At 39.2% G+C, this 27069-nt stretch overlaps 1 protein-coding gene across 1 annotated transcript; it reads left to right on the plus strand.

Annotated features, from left to right (window-relative positions):
• The first annotated feature begins 888 nt into the window (after window positions 1-888).
• Window positions 889-14904, plus strand: LOC139740733 (bone morphogenetic protein 2-like). Its single transcript, XM_071651301.1, has 3 exons — window positions 889-1973; window positions 8589-8980; window positions 14021-14904. Exons 2-3 carry the CDS (start codon window positions 8596-8598, stop codon window positions 14902-14904), a joined length of 1269 nt encoding a protein of 422 aa, XP_071507402.1. The 5' UTR covers window positions 889-1973; window positions 8589-8595.
• The last annotated feature ends 12165 nt before the right edge of the window (window positions 14905-27069 follow it).

The following is a 27069-nucleotide window of genomic DNA, read 5'->3' on the forward strand; positions in this document are numbered from 1 at the left end:
AGGATATTCATGAACATTAAGGGGATCTCCACATATTGAGAAGAGAGAGACAAAAAAAGCTGCAAGGCTAAAACTAAATGAAAGGCACTGTCAACCACGTCAGTAGAGTGGCGCAAATCTTGGTTGGACCCATCTGTATGAAAGGTGTGTTTGCAACATGTTGGAGACATGTAGGAGAAAATGTTGGTTTTTAATGCTGAAACCAATGACCCCCCGATGTGATCAAGCGGCGATTGCCCATTCATTGCCTCCGATCCAACGATCGCATGTTCCCACGTTCCAGTTAGGTCAAAGCCATCGTCACTGCCTCCATCTCTACTCGATTATCAATCAAGACACAACTGAGGAGTCGGCTGTTGAAGGAACAACGAAACGGAAGTGGAACGATGCGCCAATACCTGGTATAAAAGTCTACGATTTGTTATTTTGTCACTCAATGTCTAGATAGCTATGGTACGGCGCGAGCCAAACCTTCTTCAAAAGTAACGGTATTGCACCGCACGCTCAGCACGCATCCACGGCCGTGTTTGTACAACCCATTAGTAAAGTACACAGGAGAAAGTTATATGGGCGATAACTACGATCGACTAAAGCCGCCCGATGAACGGCAAGACTGACGTGAGCGTACAATCGCTAGTTAGCCAATCACATGTCACGATGAGTCTGTGGGCGGGGCCCCACACTATAACTTTTTGAGGGGGGCCCATTAGTTTAAGATCCGCTGACTTTCTGGGAGTTGAAATGTATCCAAAGGCAGTGAGCGTGTAACGCGCCGAAACAATATGGTCATGCATGCAGCATAAGTGTGTCGATCCCGGCCAGTGACGTGTGGATGTAGATACGGGCCTTTCTCGAGATTTCATGCCAGAAGCGAACGAGCCTGCCCAATTTATTCGCAACCTGCTGATTTGTGACGTTCATATCGCAATTAATAATTTTGGTGTGTCCTTGATCTCAAAAACTTTGGGTTACTCGACGAAAAATCATTTTGAAAGACTAGAAGTCAACGATTGGTTGGTGAGAAAGGAAGCGCGTCACTTTGACAGTTTTCTCTCTTCTCATATTGGCGAGTGACAAGAATTAGCGAAGAAGTTTAACTACGTATGCCAATATAGCAATGGCTATGGAGTTTGTTGAGAAATCCTAGTTCGATTTCGTCCATTGACGGCTGTTGTCGACGCGACGCAGGTAGATGTAGGTGGCTGTTGATGTTGCTGTTTGAAGGACACGATGGCTGTGAGTCGGGTGTCTCGGTATTCCACGCAGCGGTTTGTGCACTGTGAGAAATCCAGCATTTTAGGCTAGCACTCGTGGATTTGCGGCAGCCAAGGGGGCCTTCTCTGACTCTTTAGCCTGTTTGTGCGGAGGAGAATAGGCAGCAAGTTGAATGCATATGGATGTTCCTGAAGTAGGGCAATGTAGAAGCCTCGTCGCCGAACATCAAAGGCCTGACGGTGCCGACGCTGTGGCTACGTGAACGACAAGACGTGAGGGCCGATAAACGGTAGCGCTGGGCCACGAAGCCAGTAGGAAAACCTGCCCATCTCCAGCTCGTCGCGAGTGATTGGCATGTCAGCGGAGTGCTGCTCCTAGGATCGTATTTAAAGTTAGCCTGTGGCGCATGCCTGCGGTTAATTTACAGTTGCACTTGGCAGAGGGCCTTACCTGTCCTCCAAATCTTACCATTCGTTAGACTAACAGCAGGTCTAGCTCCGTGTCACTTCAAAGCGAGAAGTCAAGGTGTGACACGCTTTGTGTCTGCTTGAACCATTTAGGGACTTAGCTTGGATTTTACTCGTCATCCCTACCTCCTAATCGTTCTTCCGAAATCGCCCCCACTTGGGGGACTGTCTTCGGGATCGTACCGTCTGTCGTTCGTCCAACCATCCCATCGGACGAGCTCGCAGGAAACATACTGCGAAATAGCTAAGGGTCTTCTATCAGTCTTTGGGCCAATATCTGTCCGCACCACGGTGAGTATCCTTTCTCCAACATCAGTAAAATTGTTGTTTGAATCTGGATTAAAATAACTGTCCGTCTTGAGCGAAGACTATTTAATTCTTACCGCTCCATATTCATGTAATATTGAACTTTTTTTCCCCACTGAAGACGATGATAATGTAGAATCGTGTAGTAGTTCCAATAATTTCGTCTTTTGTGTGTATGACAATATACATAAATATACTAATGTCTATGTTTTAACAGACACTCTGATTTTGAGATTAGTAATTTTCTTTGCAGTAGTCATTATTATCATTTACAGCACAGCCTCTCATGTTGCTCCTGGTTTTGAGAGGAATGCAATGGGGTCCTTGCCACGGATTACACGCACATTATCACTCCGGTTATGACAATGCGTGCCCCTATGTTACTCGGGCTCTAACCCCACATGTATGACACGGAATGGGGAATATGAGCTACTCTGAAGAATACATCAGATGTTGCCAGCCCGAGTTTAATAATCAGGCTTATGACCTGAAGCAGCTGTGTCGTTCATAACACTCATCGCAAGGCTGACGGGCCAGGGGAAAAAGTTGGTGATGGAGAAGAAGAGAGGAGGTAAAGAGTGAAAGTCCCTGTGAAACACGCGCCTTGTTCCCCGCGTACAGGACTTTGAATCCGCTCTGGCAGACAGCTAGCTAGCGCGGCAAACTATGAGCTCATTTCCTCTGCAGCAATCAAAAAATCTTACTCATCGCGTATCCAACAGACTCTACGAGTTGACAATTGTGATCTATTATAGCCTTTTATTGGGTCCCCTGTCCTCTTTCAGGGCGTTAATCACTAATGAACAAGGCTTGCAGACTGGTTAATAGCAGAGCATGAGCTGTGTGGAGATTAGACCAGTTTTAGTCGTGCAATTGTCTGGTTTTCCCGTTGACTAGCTCACCAGTGGTGGCCAGACGAGCACCTTACAATCCCACACCTATAGCATTCTATCTCTTGACTCGCAATAAAACAAGCCTCTGTTGACAGTATAGCATGGTAATACCGATAAGATATTGCAAGCATAACTTGATACAGGTGTAAAGACGCACATCTTGCATGCAAGAGATGCCACTATTTGGCCACAAGATGTATCCACTCGGCAGGTGTATTACGTGGATCAAACGGAAAGTCCGGGCTAAGACTCGGGGTGAGAGAGGGAGATTACTTCGGAGAGACGGGACAGAATTCCGACGGATGAAAAAATAAATAGATCATCTCAAGTCGCAAAAAGAGGTCGGTGTTCCTTCAAACAAACAGGTGTGCATGGAATGGTATAGGAAATGAACTCTTTGCCGAAAACAATCGTCGGGACATGGGATGAGTGACAAGTTGGCAAAGAAGATGGAGAAAGGGAGAGTAAGAGGAGAGGGTGGGGCGATGGAAATGTGGCTGAGTTTAAAGATGCCCCTCTCTACTCAAATAAACGTTTCATCGACGGCGTTATTTGTCGGAGTCGATGGACCCAGGCGGAGCGGTGTATGAGTGGGAGCTGGGCTATTGGTTGGGGTAGAATGTCCCGGTAAAAACCCAATTTCTACTGACATCAGGGGTCAATGTAAATCATCAGCAGACTTAGGGAGAAAGGAGGGAAAAAAAAATCTGGATCCCGCCTAACTGTCGTCCCCACCTGCGAACTGCGATGGTTTATATACACTACCAATGGGTAGTTAGTATGGCAAAACAACGCTAGCGATGAGGTTAAAGGGAAGGAGGAAAAAACTGTGAGTCAGGTGAGTGAATAAACAGCGCACCTGCGAGCTAGAGGACGTCTACAAAAATGCCAGGGTGTTTGATTTCGCATCGTTACAATTCAACGTCGAGAGGGGCTTTTTCCGCTATTTCAGTCGTATGAAGGCGGGTTTGATTCGCTATAAAAACTCTGCAGGCCCTCACTCCAGGTGTGTGCGATTTACTCTAACTGTTGAGTGGAGAAAATATACACTGGTAACCCTACACGTAGGTCTTCATATTTTATGGCATTCACAACCCTAAGAGTTTTGTTTTACGGCGAGTTCGTGGCAGAATGAAAGCTGATAATAGGCCTATGTGAACTCAATAGACAAAAGGCAGTGGAAGAAAAAAGAAGGAGAAAGAATTAAAAAGGCACAGGAGATGAAAAAAAAAGATGAAAGTGATGACTTGTTAGCACTATTGCATAGTTTGTGGTTACTCCAACCAGTCTGGATGGTGGCAATTGGTAGGACCAGTGTGATGTAGGTTAGCTAAATCGGGTCAGGAACATTGACCCCGTGTCCCACAGAAGTCCCTAACAGCCTCAGGCTACATTCCCTCTCACCCTCAATCCTCAACAACTCTGAACTTGACCATAACAAGTGAAAGGCCTCGTCAAGGGGGCCATCACGAACTCCACTGTTATCATCTTGACTTTACGGAGAATCTTAGCATCTTTCCTTTTACGCGCTAGCGCCACTCGATTCACAAAGGACCGGGCGGGTAGAAGCGTTAATTGCTGGCCTTTCTTCAACGCTGTGGATGTGCGCCCGAAGCCGGTGACCGTGACAATGGCCCAGTCTTTTCATGCCAAACAAAACGGCTGGTGATTACACCGTCCGCTGAACCCATTCAGCCACAGGTGGCGAATGGGCATTCGATCATGTTACAGTTACACACACAGTGTCCCGGGCATTATGTTACATCACAAAGGATAAAGGCATCTATGTGAGTATCTGGGACTAAGAACCTCCACAACCATGCCTTTCTGTAAGCCAAGTTCCACATTGTGCATGGCCCATGAAGGGGAGTGTGGCATTGCTAGACTGCATGTCTCGCTCGGTACTCTTTCATCTTACCAGACTTGTCAATTACAAAACAAAGCTCCGCTTCTTCCTCCCTGCCTTCTTGTCTGTCTACTAGGGGCTATCAAGTTCGCCTGAATATCTCGCCTCATATAAACACACACTGAGCCATGCTCTCCCACACGTTGATATAACCGATTTTATTGCAGTCCTTCGCTTTATTTACTTGCACACACAGGTCAAAATGGGGGAAGAACGAATGACGATTAGCCAGTGGAAACGATTAAATATGTACAAGTGTATCTAGTTTATATTGCGAAGTATGAAGGCTTCATTTCTGGAAAAAAAAAATTAGGTATCGATTTTCACTGATGTTTCTCATGCTATGAAAATCGTGTACATTGTAAAAAAAAAACACCCCAACCCAGTAAGCATAGAGACAATTGTGTTCGAACTTTGAGTGACTTTAGAACAACTCTCACTCTCGACATCATAGCGCTTAAGTTGTTTCAGAAATTTTTGGATGATTTCTTGGTGTATGTTCCATACGATATGATATTCTGTGTCATCTCAGAAACACGAAGGTAGTAATGAAGAGAGCCAAAATATTTATAGGAAGTAAAAGCTTTGTGAAATAGATGCAAACAAGCATTTATTCGGAATTACAAATATGTTTGATTCATAATTTTTTTTTTTTTTTTAGATGCAATGGGAATCGCTTTGTGAGAACAAGAGTAAGGTGGAAAATGAATGATGTAAATTCTGTTAGCAGCACCTGAGAAGCATTCCAGTTTCATTCGCAGATAAGATTTAATGGATCTAAACACGCAATGCGCGTAGTATTCACTGCAAAAATCTACCGCATCCAATCGCCGGTGATGAAAGTGAAACCCAAAGCAGAATGAAGTGGTAGGGAGGGGGGTAACGGTAGCCCCCCTTCCACCCTTCAGCTTCACCAACACCCATCACATCACTTGACGGAGTGCACCACCCGCTACCTGTCTTCCCGTCCGCCCTCCATGTCTACCTGCTGACCCGGGGTCGAACCACCGCCGAAGATTCATTCCATTCCGCTTGCCTGAACTTGCCTGGTTCAAGAAGGAGGGAGTAATAATACTAGCAATGATAATAAGACGGAGAAATGACTTTCTTTGGGGTCTATTTGCGTGACAGGTGAAACGTGATGAAGCTGGCTTCGTGCGCACCTGACTTCTATTTGGAGCAACAAACTTCAAACAGCTACAAGAAAAAAAAAATCACTTGTGGGAGGTTTTTGGGCCACATCGGCATTTCTTGTCCTTAGAAGGTATTAAATATGAAAGTATATATTGCTCAAGGGGATTTGGCATCGGTTTATGTTGTGTTTATCTTAAAGGTGTTCCCTGCTTTCCCTTGGGCCGAGCCCAACTTTCCCTTACAGACTGGTGTGGAGGAGGCGGTGAACGATGTGGTGAAATGGCGAAACATTCATCTAATTTGAAAGTAATCAATGACTTTTTGGAAGTAGTGCTTCAAATTGATTTGGACAAAAACAGTTTATAAATGTTAAACATCAAACGCAGAGGCAGCCTAGCTCAGCTCAACCGAACACAGCATGCAGCTCAGAGCACAGATTAGGTGAAATGAATATTAATGTTGATCTTCTCCATTAATCATCATTTTGTGAACGCAATTCCTTACAATGGGCAGAAGGCAAGACAATGTAGCTTTGAAAATGATCTGCAACGTAGAGGGGAATATAGGCTCGCAAGTAAAAGAACAAAAAAAAAACAGCATTGTGATCTGCAAAAAGGACTACGTGATATCGTGCTTCATCAGGGATGTGGTCTCATGTATATGAAAAAATAATCATCAAGCTCAGTGATACGGATCCATGCAAATGGGAGTAAAATGAAGATGATCTTAGTGGAAACATTCAGAACATCCTCATAACAGACGTTTCATGCAAGCGAACAGAAACAAATACTTGTGGCCTTAATGGGCTGTTCAAGTTGGGACTCCTATATCCTCCGCTTCCTCTACAAATACCAACGTTGGGGATTACTTTCTTCACATCCCTGTGTTTATATTATGTATGTTATGTATTTCCTATCACGAGTTTAGACACTGTATTAACTAACAACGGAAGGAAGTGAAGTGTAGTGTATCTTGCAAGAACGACTATCATTCTAAAATGCACTCCCCCTCTCCTTCCTGTCTCTATTCGGTCGACTGGCTGTGTGAGAGAGGGCGAGAAGATTGAGGCCCATTACATCAGTTTACAACTCTCCACCTGACCGCGAGTCGCGCCCCAGCTAGCAGGTTCCTTCATCTCCACCTTTATGGCTCTGCTGAAGAATAACGTACCAGTCAGCTCTCCAACCGAGAAGCAACAAAACACATAAAGGAAATAAGAAAGAATGGGGAAAGGTGCAGAGGAAAAAAAAATCTTATTTACAAGGCATCGACAAATGGAGAGATTAAGCGTGACGGCCGTAGGGCTTTCCGCGATTCCTTCTTTAAGAGAATTACAAGAAAAAGTAGAAAGGAAACTTACGGTCCGTGCGTAAAGGACTCGACTATATCCTGTCCGGTATTTGGTCTCAATGTAGCGTAGCCGTACTGTTGTTTGCCCAAAACTACCAGTCACTCTAAACGAGTGGAATGGAGATTTTCTGATTTCGCTGATTTGAGCCACGCTCAAAAAAGGTCCTAATGACTCTCACTGCGGGCGTTTAATATGCAAAAAGGTACATTTTGTTTTTCTCGCTATTATTGTCATGTTAGCTGCGTCATGATTATTTTGTATAAGATACCGCAATATGTGTAAACAGCAAACACGTCCTTCTAGGAGTAAAACAAGTGTGTTGAATTTGGTTTTCTCTAACTTTCAAGACTTGAAAATGTTTGTCTTATTGAAATCACATCATGTCAATTAATGCATAAACTGCAGGTTCCATTAAAGCGTTTTCATTCGTGTAGAGAACTTTATATTTGCAAACGTAACCAAACAAGACATCTCTCATCTGCTGCAAGATAATCTCTGTACCAGGCGAAGATGACAAGAAGCTTGACATTCACTAACCTGCTCTTCAAAACTTTGGCCTAAGCGCTTAAGACTTCCTGTCCAAAGAGGGCAGAGTTCTAGGGTGGGGTCGTCGCGACCAGTATAAGATCTTTGAACTTTCCCAGTGTAGGTTCGCTGAATTCTCACATTCCAATCGCTCTTGGATTTGGGAAGACGTTAATCCGTCCTTACAAAGGTCTTCCAGAAGGTTTCTTTGGCCCTCTATAATTATCCATTCAAAGAGGAGTGCGAGGGTACAAACACTAAGGAGAAGTCAAGAGCTGAGAGAAGAACACTGCTATTATCGATCAAGATGGATCCAAAGGGGTCCAATTAAGGATGTACTTCCGAAATGAATGACCTTAGTTCCCCATGCCTACATACATCATTTACCAATCTTTCACGCTCAACAATGTAGGTGGCTTAACAAATTATTGATGAACAGCATGTGTTCAGTGAATAGCAAATAGCTTCGTTGCCATGTATGCCTGGGTCTCAATCCTCTGCATACGGCCATTGTCTGAGTGTTAATTGCTCGTCAAAGACCTCTGATAAAATAACGGGGCGATGAACTCATTGATTATACACAATTTCCTAGAAATAACATATGAATTACGTGTGAGTATTTTGCCATCAATGAGAACTTTTTCCTAGCTATGCGTCTTCCAGTGTCATGTGTTTCATCAATCGTTGTTTCATCATCCAGTCAGGAAAGAAGCAGCCTGGTGGTATACCGCCACGTGGAGGAAGGTTTACCTCGTATTATCACGCCTATCTCTCTTTCCTTTCCCCCGCAGACCCACCATGGTAGCTGCCTCTCAGTGGACTCAATTGGTGGTGCCTCTCGTGTGCTGCTGTGTCGTGGTCGGCGGCTGGCCCGGTGTAGGTGAACGATCATCGTCATCCTCTTCATCGTCCACCTCATCTTCCTCGTCGTTGACGACGTCAGGTGACAATCATGTAGACGACGAGAGGAAAGCGCAGGTCATAGAAGCATTCGAGTCGACGCTCTTGGGGATGTTCGGCTTGAAGGAGAGACCAAGACCGAAGGGAAAATTACGAGTTCCGGATTATATGATGGACTTATACCGGACACATACACAAGCTGACGGGGGCATTAATATGCAATTCGACTTCAAGCACATAGAGTCAGGAACGGCAAACACAGTCAGAAACTTTCATCATGAAGGTCAGTTTTTGAGACTCTATAGTAGTGGTGAAATATTATTACCCGAATATCTAAAGAGCATATTATTCTCTTTATCGTAAAGCCATAAGGTGCTAAGCCATGCAGTTAAACAAATGCCCTTTACACATACTCCACATATTATTCGTCACAAGAAATAGATTTACGAGATAAAATGATATCTAAATCATAATTACTGTAGGATATGCTTGGTATATAACCGAAGATAAGCAAATGTATGCCGAGTAGGAAAGAACGGTCCATTAGTTGAATGTTTATTGAAATTTAAAACAATGACATGTTAGTGTCAACGCCTGTGTCCTGTTGAACTATAGTCTTACATGAGAAGGAAATAACAGACACATCTTCTTCTCGAGTTTCTTCCCCATCATATGGTACTACTGTCATGAATACCATCATTTTTTTGTGTGTCAAAACAAGACTGAAAGTCGAATCAGATAGGCTGTTATGTTCACCGTCAGACATTCTGTGATAAAATTCAGCGAAATATAAATCATTGTTATGTGACAAGGAAGACATATCCCACCACTTTGCCATGTAAGCTCGCACAACGTGCTGAGGTATATGTTAATGACAATATATATATTTATTTCATCTGAAAAAAGGGTCGGCCAACAATATTTCCGCTGATTTGAACAATCTTTCTCTACTGTATTGATATGATAAAGTGTTACACTAATCCCCGATCGAGTTATGGCGAGCCAATTCTACAAGCTTTTGTTTTTACCCTGTATTTAAGACACCTAGATTATTACATTTTGGTATAGTTATCAGGATCAACGTCTGGATCCAGAACTTTTAAATGATTTGTTATCACTGGAAAATGTATATGGTCATGTTCAGCATAAATGTGCCTAAAGGAAGTCTGCGCTCTCTGATTGATTTTCTAGTTTAGAATGGTATAATTACACGTTCTGGGGTTAAAGTGAATTCAATGGGTAGATAATATGCTATTTTCATGACTGGAGTGGAAGTAATTAAAAAGGCCAAACAAAAGTTGAAGAACCGGCCTTGTAATCACTGTTGCTGGGAAGCAGCACAAACGCTACCACAATCTTCGGTAACCAAAACCCACATCAAAAGGCCAGGGGTCACGTGACCATTGATTTCATGCCACCATTTTGAAATCGTTAGTAGGCTTTCAACTGCACGGCGATTGAGTCTTCTTCTGTTGTTCGCAAACTTGTAATAAACGGTGATAACTAATCACTGCTCCTTTCGCTCTAGTGATTGCCCACCAAACATGATTATATCCTTTTACTTCTAGATATATACTAACTTTTTTCAAATTTTCTTCATTTTACGATGCAAAACTCACAATGCCCGTCGCCAAGTTTTGATTGAAAATATGATTATCTAAGCCAAAGGCATGTTCCAATATGAAAAAGTAATATACAAAATCAGTTTCAAATGCATACGTATGTCTCTTTCCCATTTTTAACACTTTTTATTTTCTGATATCTATGACGGATGATACAATATCAAACACTGAAGGAAAACGCATTAATGTATACGCATATGGATCAGCATTTATAATTATAGTATCAGTGCAATGAGTACACATTGCAGTATCATACAAGGCGCAAGTCTAATCATACTATACAGTTGTATGGTCTTTGATGGATGCGTGTAGCGCAGAAGTGTACGTCTTCTCAGATCATGCCTTATGACGTCATTACTTCCGTTTTTCGATCTCAAAGTGAGCGAGAATGTCAAAGTTGATCAGTGGATTTGTCTTCCCGCGCAAATCTGGTAGAAGTGTTTTCAAGTAACTCGTCCACTGGTTCACATACTAAGTAATTGATAATATCGAAGCGCCTTACACGTCCATGGGAATACAACTTGTCAATGTCTGGCTGAAATGTATAAACTTAGAATTGCCTTGTACATGCTCTGCAATTCCGGAATTAGAACAATAATGTAAATCAGTCCACATTAAAAGTTTCATTATGTCTGTGTTGGAGTAATGTTCTTACCAGAGTCGCCCAAGTTTCTGACAATTGACAAACCCCACGATTGACCGTACTATCTATCACCAGAAAGTAAATAGACATAATTATGATAGGATCATGAAGAATCAATCTTCAAGATCTCAACAAGAACTGTATACGACTGGAGACGCAATTCTTGGATTGATTAAGTAAGAACGGTGTTAACAGCATAATATCATTTGACACAGGTGCCATAGAAAGTAGGAAGAAAAAGGAATACACAATCTCAAATCTCTATTGTAGATTACACTGTTACCAATAAACAAGAGTCGTCACAGTTTGTGATTGTTACTTTTCTTGTTATTGTTTCTTTCCACTAAACTTTAAGTGATGCTCTGTTATCTAAATCTAGGCAATGCTTCTTCGAATAATATCATAAACCCTGAGGATGTAACAGTCGATTGTGACAGAAACTGTAACGAAATTTCTAGTAGAAGATTAGTGTCTAAGTCCCGAAAGAAAGCTTGACTTGACGTTTGTAACATTCTAAATATTGCCTGGAACTTAGTAACAGACTTGCAGGCTGCATTACTTAAGGCGTCCATGGCAAAGAATTATTTTATTGTCATGTCAAGGTACTCTGCACGAAAATTGAATCTAAGGTATGTTTATCTATGAAAAAAGAGAAGAAGAAACCAACTGCTGTAAGATTTCCTTGAGCACCCCTAATCAGTTAAAACTCTTTGCAAAAAGTTTATTTTCGTCATCCAAGAACTTTTTAAATAATGGGTTTAATCTTTCTTGAAGTTTCGGTTTGATATTAGTAAAACAGAGAAAACATCACACATTCGTACATATGGAGTTTATGCGATGTTATCTCGAAAAATGACAATTCAACTTTGATCAAATATTAATTCGTGGAAAATTGAGCAAAGAAAATGGGATTCCATCGAGATATTGGGATTCATCGGGATATAATGGGATTCCATCCAAATATTAATTCATCTACAAAGTGAAGTTCACCACGTAGGCTTACGATAGGACAGGACTATTTTTGGCCCGTTGTAAGGCAGGCGAAAATTGGATCAGGCTGAGCTGAGCGTTCATCAGCATCCAGTTGTTGGGTGGGGTCGGTCTTTCCCGACGACTGACGACCCGCTGGCTTGGGCGGGACGACAGGTCGTGGCAGGCAACATTTAGTCTCATCCCAGCCAATTGAGCGGGAAATCAGCCAGGACAAGCTGTCCATATCTCCATCGGATTCCCCGTCCTGGCAAGAGCAGCTTGCTGCCTCAAGCCGCCGCATGTCGCTTAGGAAGCGCGGGAAAATCCGCACTGATGCTATAATGCCCTGAAGAACCTTTTGCCGGTGCCAAAGGGGTTATGCTCGTTGACAGGTCTATTAAATATGCTGAGAAATTCTTTGCCACACTGTTTTAAAGCATACCCATTTAGAACTTTCTCATATTAAATGTTTGTAAATATCATAAGGTTTTATTTGTTATTTTGCTGTATCATATCCGTCCTCTAGGGCGCAATTCACATCCTAGTTTGGAAACTGAAGTATTATCCTTAAACAGAATTAACATTAAGAGCTGCATAACCAGCACACTTTAGCACTTGCTCTGTAAAAGAAGTGACAGTCTAATGTGTTGTAATGCCTTCGATGTTTGCTCTGTGCAATTCTAGCACACGAGACACCAAGCCATACAAATGAAGCTCTCCGTTTGCTTGCTTTCTCCCTTACACTTGTGATGAAAGAGATCTTCGCTCAGTAGCTGTTTAATGGCTATTATCGCATCATTTAGCGCGATTCTTATCTCAAAGCAACTACAATTTCAGCCAATCGGGTAGGAATATCTATTTGCTTCAGAGCTGTAATAACTGCTGATGTGAGAACGATTGCAAAAAACAAATAGAGAGTCTAGTGTCAGTATAGGACCTGTGACTAACGAAATTCTCTTCACGTTATCCCTGCTTATACAAGGTAACAGCTTGTCCCTCGGTATGTATTCCCAGGGTTTTATAAGGCTTCATCCGAAATGCCACTGAGGATTAAGGGAAAATGTCACACGGGAATGGATGAACAAGAAATAAGAAATAATTGCTTTGAAAGTGTCTTGAATTTCAACCTGGTTTGGCACGAGTCGCGTCTTCCGGCTCTCAAGCGCTGCTCTTATCATATCGTCTGTCAGTTCCTTCAGAGAAAATTGCCTTCAGTGCTGGGCATGTTATCCGTTTTGAATGATCGCAGCTTTAGTAAAACAAGAGAGATTTAGCAGAGATGCACGATGATGCCATTCTCATTGTACATAAATAAATAAATAAATATATATATTTGCATGGGATATAGAGAATACCATAATATGTTTTGATGGGCTATTAAACATCACAACCTTAACAAAACAATTGAAGAGAGTGCTTGTACTTCGTTAAATCGAGTTTTGCCTATCATTTCAATTATACACGTATGTTTATTTGTACTTGTTTGTATACCTGCCAACTATAAACACAAGTTTGCCAATGACTCGGAAGAGAAAATTTGATTTCCCCCAAAATGTGAGAAGACTGCAACATACTCTTTCTATCGCCTTCAATGATGGTGACGAATTGTGGTGTATGCACGGCAATTGACTCACAGTGACCCGCTAAAATTTCCTAGCATTTCCCTTCTTTCCCCAGGCAAGCAGGAGAGTCTTGTATGCTTCTGTAGCAAATATAGAGATAATCAGAACTTGTACATCATTAGTAGGCTTCGCCAATAAAGGGACACTTTTTTATGGCGTAGTTTGAGCTGGAGATTAGTAATATAGCACATCACGTGTGTTGGCTTGTTCGTACATCCGTTAGATAATGCATATTGTCAGTTCGGTCGATGGTTTGATAAAACCAGGGCCCTGGTCCCGTCAATTAACTCCTGATATTATTACTATGATGTCCAAAAAAATCGTCGGTTTAATACTCTCACTCGTTCTGCAAAGCAGGATAAGAATGCTTTATCTAATTGTATTGAGAAAATCTTTCAGAAACCGAAGTGTTCACGAGAGTGTATTTACGTTTTCTCTATTTCTTTTTGTTCTCCCATGCACAGAGGCTACTCAGGTTGTCTCAAACGAGCGACACAAACACAAACTGATCTTCAATATTTCGACAATTCCCGACGAAGAGGTGGTAACAGCAGCAGAATTGAGATTGTTTCGCAAGGATATCGACGAACACAGCATCGTAAAACGACATGCTCTACGCGACCAGGGAAGTCTCAAACCGATACACTATAGGCAAAGGATAAACGTGTATCAGATTTTGAAGCCAGTGGCGCGAAATCGCGATACAATTAAAAGGCTTATTGATACAAGACTAGTTGATGTGCGCAATGTAAGTTGGGAGTCATTCGATGTCCGTCCAGCTGTGCAGGCATGGCGGCAAGAGCCGAGCAAAAACCATGGGTTGGAGGTTGAGCTCACGGACTCCAGGGGGAAGGTGTCCCCACTCCAACATGTTCGCGTTACGCGACAAGCAGATCAGAGCGTGATCGACGAACTCGATGAAGTCGAAGACAGATGGTTTCAAGAGCGACCGCAGATCGTTACATTCAGCGATGACGGCCGCACGAAGCGATCGACGGGTAGGGGTCGAAAGAAAAAAGGCAAGCGACTTAAGGCCAACTGCAGACGACACTCGCTGTATGTAGACTTCAGCAGTGTGAACTGGAACGATTGGATTGTTGCCCCGCCGGGTTACCAGGCCTTCTATTGCCATGGCGAGTGTCCGTTTCCCCTGGCAGAGCACTTGAACACCACCAATCACGCGATCGTACAAACGTTAGTAAATTCAGTCAATCCAGCACTAGTACCAAAGGCATGCTGCGTGCCAACAGAACTTAGTGCAATTAGCATGTTGTATCTGGACGAGTATGACAAAGTTGTTCTGAAGAACTACCAAGATATGGTGGTAGAAGGCTGTGGCTGTCGATAAACTGTGTTAAGAGAAGAGGAAGGGATCTCGACTCACTAAACCAAGAACTAAAATGATATGGAATCCCTAAGGGTCGATATGTTGAGAAATCTTTGAGTGAGTGTTTTCATGGAGACAGAAGAAGATATATATTATTACCGCTCTAATGTGTGCTATCTTCTTCCCAGACATCTCGAGATGAAAATAGCAGACTACAGGTTAAAAACCCCAAACAAACACGTGAAACTCGGCTCCACGTAGATGATTATATATTTTGGTGCTGTATAGGATGATGATGTGTTTTTTGGTGCACGACCAACTCAGCCAAGCTGAAGGAGATGGTGACGTCTATTTAAGTAGTGTTGTATTCTTCACTCAAGTGTATTCATCGTCAACTTTAATATTGCCTTCACATTTCACGCACTGCCTCGTAACGTGGTAGTGTGTCGTTCAGAACGTGTCTTCCCGATTGTGATTTACACTGTAAGTTTTAACGAGAGGCGAGGACTATTTTATGCGTTTTTGTCAAAGTATTCGACTTTTAAGAATTACTATTTGATAGCAAAGTTTGCTTGACAGTGACAGTATAGCATGGGTAGGTCTTCAACTACCTTATGCCTGTTTTTTAACGATCCACCATGATTGATTCATGACGCAGGTTAGTGTTTTACCGACATTTTTATTGTCTATCTTCAGACTTATGTAGAATGTTTTTATTTTCCCACTGTATTCCTTCTTCTAGATTTCCTTCATGTTTACCTAATGCCTTTAACACAACTCACGGGGAAATTGATTGTGACAGATAAAGTTTAAATATGCCCTCTTTCGTAAGATTCGAGAGAGTATTGGATGTGATAAATTTAGTGGTATGATCTATGTGACGTATTTCCACTGGGGGAAATAAATATAACTTATAAAATAAATCATTAAATACAACTTTGACGGGTAATTGTTTGCTCCCTTCATGTTCTCCGAATGAATCATGATTTCACGTCTTTTCCCTTTAAAAAGACCTGTCAAAGTATAGCATAAAGAAAAAAAGCGAAAGGCTACAGGGATTTCTGTTCGCTTGTTCATTTGTTGCGAATTTAGAAATTTTATGAACTTGGCTTTTTACACAGTAAGGCATTGAGTTGCGATCAATGTTAATTAATTGTAATTCTTCTTCGACACAGGGGCATGCAGATCCTATCGACAAAGACAATAATAAAGTGATTTACTGCCCAATGAGTGCCGGTGGAATGTCACCACTTAGAACAAATTACTGCACAGTGAGACGACTTTGGCTGGAATTATTGTAAAACTTGTTTTCTCCATGTGTTCTAGAGATGAGATCCTCTTTCAGACACAAGGACAATATCAAATGATTTGCGTATGTGACGAGGATGCGAATGCACAAAGCATCCAACAAACTTATTTCTATCCAGCCACCAGCTGTGCACCGATTTACCATTGTGCTAATACTCTATTACGTAATACCACCTCTAGCAATATGCATATACGCTCAAAAGAAGCAAAATATAGAAATTAAAGAGAAAAAATCAAAAGTGTGATGAAACTTATACACCCTCATTTCAGAGATACCTCCCTGTTTGATTTTCTTTTTGTTGTTGCTTTCTTTCTATTGAAATCAATTTTGCCATTCTCTTTGCGCCAAAACAAATGAACTCTTTACATGTAGTTTGATTGATTCAGAAAGCGGAAGCGATCTTGTCTCTTCCGTCTGATCATTGTGGGAGATAGAACCAGAACACGTGACCTGGTCATCTGATTTTGTTGTAACGATATTGTCGAAGACTGAATCTAACTATGTTTGAGTGACATGTGAGGATAAAGTCCCTCACACAGAAAACAAATTTCGCTTATTGCAAGTATTGATTGCATTTTACTTTTCGTCAGTCCACTAACATCACGACGTTATATCCTTTTTTTTTTCGTTTTAATTCTGCTCCTCAGCGCTTCCAATGAGCGTCGATTTTATGCTAAAATGTATTGCTTGTGTATATTTCAATGATCGATGATATCTCTTTAGATTCGATTGTATTTTAATTGAAGTCTATATATAGAATATGCCTAACTACGCTCAAAGCTATTTCTTTGATCTGAAAATGTTGGATTTGACAGTGAATACGTCTGATGTACAGGCGCCACAATCGAACTGCATCTATAGCTATTTTATTTTCACATAGAATATAATATTGACTTCTTTATTTTCGTATATGTCTCGCTTCTTTCAGTCCACCAGTTATCTTCCTTGCGCTTGTATTCATTCTCGCTTTAGAGAAAGGGATTTTCTCTAGACATAGACGCATCATAAGGCAACAATGGGGAAGTACTACAGAATTATGCCTATACGTATACAGCTGTATCGGATATTTATTATCATTTTGGACGATGGAAAAATAATGTTTGAATGTACTGTGCCTCTAATGATAATTACTATAGTGCCTTCGATTAAAATATATTATTTAAGTTGTACATGTGTAAAATATTGTTTACAATAAAAAGTAATTACCTCAATGATGCTAATGGTAAAACAAACTTGTGGTATGAACTGTCTTTTTCTCACCCTTATGTTTTCAGTATTTATTTGCCTCACACAAACATACACACACGTTATAAACATATGTACTGTATATATTCATGTATATCATGTCTATATATAATATATATAGACATATATATATATGTCTTCCTTTCACATATCTCACATAAACCCACACACTCACATACACATACACACACACACACACACACACACACACACACAAGGGTCTATGTGTTAATAGGACATTTTTATTGGAAGTGCCAGTGTGAAATGGTTACAACCATGCAATCTCTCTAACGTTATGAAAAGTTGCACGTGTTTGTAACTACATTAATTTATGCCTCACGGCGACAGAAAAATAAACTCACAGATGAAGATCACGAAGAGAAAAGTAGATCGAAAACTTTCCCCTCAAATTGTCCTCTAAGACATTCTTTCGATCCATCATTCAATGCCTATCTCTAGACACTCTGGACATTTTCATCCGGAATTCAAATCTTTAACAAGTATAATATACGAACGTAATCCTAAGTAACCCTATGTTAATTGAATGATCAGTATATTGATATGAACACATCTCAATAAATAACAGTTGCTATGAAAAGATATGGAGTAAGGGATTACTAATATTACAATATCAGGAAAATGTGTGATATTCAGTGAGAACAAAGATAAATGCGGTTTATTATTACAATCATCTCTTAATCCCCCAGGCTGGACTTCATATTTCACTTCGTTTGTACGATCTTGCTTTTGGTGCTCCTAACCACTACATCCCAACTAGTTTAGAATTCTCTATAAGTTACAACACGGAACACGATGAGCGATTTCCGTTTTACTCGTAACAATTCGCTTCGACATGAAACTTGAAATTTTGAGGGTTGATACTCCTGACAGTTTAAAATTGCATATAGTGACAAACTTCTGAAAGTCATCGTCAACGACAAAGAGAAAACGATCAATACGCCTTTCGGACAAACTGCATTGGTGATTACCGGTAATAATTTCCGAGAAAAAATCCATACACGACGTGCAATAACATCTAAACTACATTTCACATACTTCTTTGTCAAACGCTTATTTGAAAAAAAAAAATCATAGAAACCGTCACTTGCAAGTTTACTGTAACACATTCCCTCGTTTATTAAGTAACATTTAAAAATTCTAATGACCTTTTTTTTTTTGTCAGCGATTTTGTTTATATAACGGTTGTTAAAAATCATAAAGTATTTTCTATTATTTTCATTAAATGTGTATCATAACAATGTTTTTTTTTTGTGAATATGAGTGCGATGTGAAGACTTCATCGGTAAGAAACATTACATTTTACTCTTTATAACCATGGCCATAACTTCTTGGAGACAGTATACACAAGGAAAGCGCAGTCGCATATTTCTGATTTCTGAAATACCGGAATGAAATTATGAAAAAAATCAAACATCTAGATAACGGCATTAAAAAGAGATAACGGTAGTTGTGTTGCTTTAATACAGACTGTTATCAAACTTAAGATATTACTGTCAATGACAATAAAGCAAGAAAATTTAGTGCTGACCAGTAATTGTATGATTTGATATTTGGTAAATTTGGTAAATGATATAATCAACTACATAGGCGCCAGTTCATTGAAAAGGTACACTATGGCCAGTTACCATGGTTGCAGCTCTTCTTACCTTTTACGGACATTGATAGACCCAAGTGGTAATTTATGTAAACAAAGTTTTGAATGGATTAAAGGCTTTTTAAAAAGATCGGTGTTTTATCAATTCTTCAACGTCATGTTCATTTCGAGCAATTCTTATTTCTTTCGTTATGAAGTAATGTCAACCCGTATGCCGTGACCTGGTACATACAGGCACATAGTGAATGGCAATACATCATGTTGTTACAGTTCTACCTTGTCAGTTTGTCGTGACATGAGTAAACATTTTTCCTATAAGGACGTACAATGTGGTTTGGCTATATAGCGATGCTCGACCGGCCAAGCTATGGGGCTGACGATCCGGCGTTCACCAAGACAGGACACTAGATAAACCGATCTGAAGACTATTAAATTACACTTGACATGCTTTTTAAGGCTGGTGAAGATAGTGTATATCGCCAAGTTGTTAAAAAAAGTAAAGAAAGAAAGAAACAACAACAACGACAACAACAACAACAACAACAACAACAACAACAACAACAACAAACCCAAGTCTATTGCCAGGAAGATTTTTCTTTTTTATGTAATACTCTCTCTATCCTTCTCGCTCATCTGTTGACGTCAGAGACGGACCCATCAATGAAAGTGAGCTTAAAACAATTTTTAAAAGTTTTTATCCAGTAGAGAACAAGATCTTGTAGCTACCTTCAGCGCCAGGAATGAACCTTAGTACCAGATTCACTCTGAATCGTTAAGGCTGGGAGATGAAATACGATTTGATTATATCTCTAATACTAGATTGCTTCATTTGTTACAGGTCTTTTAACATGTACAGTATACTAGTATATTATTGTTGATAAAGTAAGCCCGCAGGTCTACATGTTTTAATACATATATCTATATCTACATATACATATACATATACGTATACGTATACATATACATATACATATACGTATACGTATACATATACATATACATATACATATACACATATACATATACATGTGGAAAAGATGACGAAGTAGGGTAGTAATGCATTTTAGTCCAACAGTGCTATTTATTCAAACCAAATTTTCGACGCATACACACGTCTTCTTCAGGGTCGACATGAACAATTATGAAAATAAACAAGATGACATAATAGAAGTATGTACATATGCATATACATACAGGTACATATCATACATATACACATACATATAATGCATATACATAATCATTATACATAAACATCTTACATAACATATACTACACACATAATGACACAATGTGCCGGTACACTTTATATGTATAGACATCCATTGCAAAGAGCAGGGTGCAAAACCAGGTGGAGTGGTCAGACCCACATACACACAGACCAGCCAATCAATATGAGTATGATAATACACCATGTGGTGGACTGTACTTCAACCGGAAGAAAATAACAACAACAACAACAACAACAACAACAACAACAACAACAACAACAAACAAACAAACAAACAAACACACATACGTATACTTGTGGGAAGTAAGCCTAACCTGCCCCAGATTGCTCATAGAATACAGTATTGTTTAAGTGGTTGAACGCGAGATAAAGGTCGACATGTGATGAAACTCCACCTTGTTAATGAAAGAAGTCTCTAGATGTTGAATCAGTGGATAAGCAAAAGGTGAACTCCTTAGTTCACTTACCAGAATGAAAGAAGTGCAATAGTACCCGATGTCTTCTACAGCCACGCTGGTCGCTGTGACGTCAGTATAGTATGACAACCAGGAAAGGAGACGCTGCACATTTTTAATGATTATTGTCTAAAAATAAGTACAATGTGCATGTACTTTGATTGATTCAGTATGAATTCTCCAGCTCAGTGTTTAGAAACTGCTCCACCCATTTCATGACTTGATGACATGAGGTCATTCCCTACCCTACCCTACTCGATCTTTTCTCTCTTCCTGCCAGCTTCCAGCTCCTCTTCGACTTCATGACAAGAATATGGAGGCTTACTCACTTCTTGTGCCCCCGGTTTTTGTCTGATCAGTCCCATACGCTGCCTTTCGTGTGAAGGAAAACCCTCTGGCTATTGCAGTTAAGATTTGTTTCCTTCGATCCACTTAATATAGTTTTTTCCCTCCCTCCCCCTCATCCGTCATGTTTACTCTTCTTTTCTCATTCGTTCTGCATCATGGACACATGAGAACGGTCGTGACAGTATCAAATTTTCTTCTTAAAGCCACAGTGGGTATTGCACATATTTGAACTGCGCTGCACTATGACGTGAATATTTCTTCTTTTCTTTTTTTCTTTTTTTTTGGGGGGGGGTGCTCTTTCAAAGATATACTGATCGTGATGTTTTGTATTAAGCTTGTCCAGTCCAAATTACAAAGACAAAACAAACTGTACAAGAATAAAGGCACATTCTCAGATGAAACAAAGGTGAGTAAAAGGGAATAAAGTGATATACATGATATCGTACTCACGCCAATTTTAGCAGCTAAGCTTATACCCCCTGTCGCAGACGGGCAGTGATATGTATTACAAAATCATTGCCCTCGAAATGATAAGTTGTCACAATGCATTGGTGGCTTTCCGTCTCACACAGACGATAATCGCACAAAAAATGTTGTTTTGTTCACAACGGGCATTTGTTTCCTGCCTTGATCGCTTTGTAAACGGCAGGAGGTGACTTCTCCTGATGCGTGTAATTCCGGACAAATCTCCCAGTACAGTACGGATTACAATACCGCAAGAACTTTGACATGGATTTTTACGAACTGTACAACGACCTCTTCATCGTAAAGCTGTAAACGTTCATTCCTCAATCACGATGTCACACTGTTGATGTCGGACCTTTCTTCTCCTATAGCATGTCTTTTAGAGTGCTTATTACTTCACATACACTGTCGTCAAAATGAGGTACATCTATAAATTCTACTTAAAAGATCATTCTAAGCAGCAAGTGTGGTTACTATATCACAACATTTGCATATTTATGTTATTCATACAGTATATATTTTTTCTCCATTCTTGGTTGAACGTGATTAAAACAAAATCAGTCATATCACAAGTGAATATCACTAATCATTTCTGTCTAATCAAGCAAAATACATAATATATTGTATGTTATAATTAAAGAGGCACGATACGCACATGAACATTATACTGTATTTCGATTGAGTGAACGCAACATTAATCTGTTCAAAAGTTTTGAATTTGTCATCTCTCGATGAACAGACTTCAACAGTTCTTGCTTTGCCGTCTCTACAAGGCGACGATATAAAGGAAATATTGAGACAATGCCACATCTTTCTTTTTTTTTAATGGAAAGTAGGTCCTACACATTCCCTCGACTTTTACTGACATAATAAAAAAACATGTAAAGGGTAACATTATCTCACCTGCTTACTAAAAGAGGTAAGTCAAGTGCTCTTTCTTTCTGCTAGAAAAAAAGAAAAGAAAATACATTGCATTCGAACCTCTCTATATTTTCTTTATATCTTTGTCCTGCAGCGACGCCACGAAATGTATTGCTCTCATCCGGCGATGCCGGTAATATCGAAACATTAAACATTCATAACTTTTCAATTGTCCGATCTGCCTTAAACTTCACTGATGTGTTCAATTGATACTGCTGCATTTACACTGGCAACATTAGATATTTGGGTATCTTTCACCATTACGTCTGAAAGTGTATGGCAAGTTTACTCCCTTTGTTAGCTAGTGAGTATTCGACAAAGCTATGAGTTTTATCTGAGTTTTATATATTTTGCAAAATTAGGGTTTTACTGAGATGCTTGAGAAGAAAGAAAAAATTGTTTTTCACGAGTACAAATATGTAGAAATTTACATTCTGAATTCTATAACTATAGAAATGTTTTTGCCTTAATTCCTTATGATCACTAATTCGTCAAATCTCACTTCTCATCGTTTCAAATTTGAGAAAACCACATCGAATATGAATTATATTTTCAGGAGCTTTGCTACACAAATATAACAAAGCGGGGAATTCCGTCTTTTGTTTTTAGCTAAGAAAGGACTGAAACGCAATGGATTTATTGAATATCCTGATATGATGAGAATTGTCGAGAATATATTGTAAAATTATTTTCCTATATTCAACAGCCAACCTTGGAGTGGGAATATCTAATATGCATATCTAAATAACCGATATCTAACAAAATTAACGCCTTTCTCAAACCACTCTGTATAAAAAGAATAACTGTTTTCGTCTATCATTTATTATTACTCCACAATAGAAGCTCTTGCTATTAGTTGACAGTCCAAACACTTTCAATTTCTATTTGGTTGAGGTTCATGGAAAAGTTGCTTCACAAGGTTTCCAATTAATTCCGAAAGTATGAAAACAGCAAAAGTCATCCCTTTGTTTAAAAAAGGTGACAAATTAGATGTAAATAATTACCGACCAATTTCTTTGTTAAGTACATTGTCAGAAATTCTTGAAAAAATTATTTACAAAAGAACTATTAATTTCTTTAAATCCAAAAATATATTTTATTTCTATAAATTCTCAGTTTGGATTTAGGGAGAAACATAGCACTACACATGCGTTATTGAGTTTTATAGAAAAAGTGGCACATGCTATCGACAAATCTTCTCATCTGATAGGTTTGTTCCTGGACTTCTCCAAGGCCTTCGAAACCATTAATTATGATATTTTACTTAACAAATTACATCATTATGGAGTGCGTGGGAAGGCGTTGGAGTGGTTCAGGAGCTACCTCACGAACAGGAAGCAATATGTTTTTTTAAATGGTTGTAATTCACAAATGTTAAATATTGAATGTGGGGTTCCGCAGGGAAGTTTATTAGGTCCACTTTTGTTTAATGTTTACATAAATGATTTTTGTAGATCATAAGACGTTCTTTCTTTTCTTCTCCACGCAGATGACTCAAATATATATTTTTCGCACTTAATCCTCTTACCCTTGTAAATACAATGAATTTCGAATAAGAAAATGTTGCCCAGTGGATAAAAGCAAATAAGTTATCACTTAATCTTCAAAAAACAAAATATATGCTTTTTAGCAATTCTACTGAGGCATTATCTGTTGATATTGTTTTTGATGGTACTCCACTCGAAAATGTTTCCCATGTAAAATTTCTTGGAATAACAGTCGATAATAAGCTTTCATGGAAATTTCATATTGACAGTATACGCAAAATTATTTCACGTAATATTTGTATAATCAATAAGCTTAAATTTTGTTTTCCTTGATCGTCCCTGCTTACATTATATTCATCTTTAATATTGCCATATTTAAACTATGGTATTCTCGCGTGGGGAAATACATTTAAAACACTTTTAGATAAATTACTTTTATTACAAAAGAATCACTCCGTATCATATGTCATTCTGCACTTTTGTCCCATACTGACCTGCTATTTTTTTTTGCATAAAATATTGAAAATTAATGATTTGTATCTCTTTAATTTAGGACAATTTATGTATAATTATGATGAAAATAATCTCCCAAATATATTTGAAACAATGTTTCAAAGAAATCAATCCGTTCACAATTATCCAACAAGGCGATCCAACGATTTCCATTTGCCTTTTTTGAGAACTTTGCTGGCTCAGAACACATTCATCTATGATGGGCCAAAGTATTGGAATTCACTTCATAACAATATTACAACAGGTCAATCTTTGAATTCCTTCAAGAATAAATTGAAATTGTTTTTATTGAAATCTTATAACATCCAACCGGGTTCGTTCTACCATCTCAGTCAAGTCATCATTTCTTTGAACATCAAACAATTATGATTAAAAAAAACCCAAAAAACTAAGTCCTCCTTATATGTTCCTGTTATTGTTCCGTATATACCAATGTGTCTATTCTCTCCTTCTCCTGCATTCATACCGGTACAATTACGTTTAAACATTTTTGCATTATATTCAATCCAGGTTGTATTTTATCACTACTTTTACATCATGGAATCCAGTTTGCTTGCCTCCACGATGGCACGTGCTGTAGTTCTTTTTTTTTCTTTCCTTTTTTCCTTTCTTCTTTCTTTTTTCCCTTCCCAATTATTTTGATTTCGTGTCAGTTGACATTGGTTCGTTTTATTTTGTTTTATATTGCTGTCTTGTGTATTTTCCGAGGGTCCCATATCGTACAAGCTTTGCTTCTTGTCTTAGTGGGACCCTCCATTTCCATCCTCATCCTTAGTTAACTCGTATTATACGCTTTATGTATATATCAACAAAGATACAATTGTGTGGGTTTTTTTCATCTGCTACTCATTTTCATATGTACTTTGTTAAATCACATTCTGCAATTATTACAGATATCCTGTGCATATACATTGTATATAATTTCTTTGTTTATTTGATGGAAATGAGGATAAATTTGAATCTTTGAATCTTTGAAGCTTTGAATTATCTCCCTTCCATGAAATGGAAGCGCTTGATAGATTTCGTTTTCCAAATCATGATTTAGATAGGTTAAGTTTGCATCCCGGGCAACTTATTTTTGTAAATGTTGTAGAAAGAAGAAGAAAACAACTTACCTGATTTTGATTTTGTGAATGGTCATTACTAACAATCACAAAAGAAGATACTGTTATCGCCTCGCAGCTCCCCCACTGACCGTTTCATAAATCTCAACTTCTTCTTTCTTGAAATAAAACGTATGCCTACATCACAGTCAAACACGCACACACACACGCACACACACGCACACACACACACACACACACACACACACACACACGTAGATATGTATGTAGATAATTACTGGTATAGCTGTGATACTTTTTAAGGGAAACGGTATGGCTGCTAACTTATCGACCAATTCCTGGTTTATTTTGAGAGAAAAAAAATACGCGATGGTTTATCACAGTTTGCTCTATCTAGAGAGCTTGTTAGAACGGGCTTGCTGTCTCTGAAGAACATATTGCACAAAAACCAAACTGAAACTAAAAATTAGGACAAATAAACAAGACAAATTTTTCTCTGGAATCACACATCAGCCTTGAAATGAATGATATTGTCTTGAATTGAGTTTTATAAGTCCACGTTCAAACCCAAAAGTTGACACATTACTTTTTGTATTGCATTGTTGTATTTAGCATAATAAATGAACAAGCAACTTACTTTTAATCATCTTATGATAAAAATTAATTGATGCTTGGTAGCGCAAATGTTAAGAAGAGCCGCAACTTATATCAATAATCCTTATGTATCGACAAGAACGAAATACAGGTCATATATTTATTATTATCTTAGTATATATTATTTTAAGTTTGCAATAAGGCTTAAATAACTTGTCAGTCAGGGTAATGTGCATTTTCAGATTAATTACCTTCTTTCAGTTTCATTTATAGTGAAATGAAAGGGTGCATTCATGTCACTTTGTTTGCGGACAACAAACTTGCTACTTAGTAAAGGTTCTTTAACATGATTAATTCATAGATTAATTCATCTTATGTCGTCATCACAAATTAAAGTGTGTGTGTGTGTGTGTGTGTGTGTGCCACTGAGGTCAAATGTCAGTATATAAGGTTGTTGCTTTGCATTTTCTTTCATCTCGTTATTTCTATAGTGAAAATAGAAACTTATAAAATCATCTTCTATAAAGAATCCCATCTCATACATCACACTGTCACCTCTAGGGATGGCTCCCCGTAGTATCCAGGCTAACAGGGTTTGTTGATGTCACGTGACCATCTACTTGTCTTGTTTGAACGACCCGAGTGACTCAGTGGGCGCAGTTCATAGCTGATACTGTCATGTCATATCTCAGCTCTGTATCTCAGAATGAGCTGTTTGTGTGTTTTCCAACAAGTTCAGACGTTAAGGTCGAACCCAGGTCGAAGGTCAGAAGTAAGTGTCATTCCTCTTAAACTAGAATTTCTGACCACACACATCTATGCTTATTGACAAACATTTTATTTCCCTGGTTTTGGCTCAGTGTTTTTAAACCATATGAAGACAGATCTGATCATGCGAAAACTTGCACAAGCTGTGGACATGAGCAATGAACATAAGTT

This window comes from Diadema antillarum, unplaced genomic scaffold, assembly GCF_040938485.1.
Source record: "Diadema antillarum isolate AM-2024a unplaced genomic scaffold, OU_Dant_1.0 seq00000876_RagTag, whole genome shotgun sequence".
Classification (NCBI taxonomy): Eukaryota; Metazoa; Echinodermata; class Echinoidea; order Diadematoida; family Diadematidae; genus Diadema; species Diadema antillarum.

Coding starts and splice junctions, on each gene's coding strand:
- LOC139740733 (XM_071651301.1), top strand. CDS start 8,596: ATGGTAGCTGCCTCTCAGTGGACTCAATTGGTGGTGCCTCTCGTGTGC. Junction 8,981..14,020: donor CAGAAACTTTCATCATGAAG/GTCAGTTTTTGA, acceptor TCCCATGCACAG/AGGCTACTCAGGTTGTCTCA.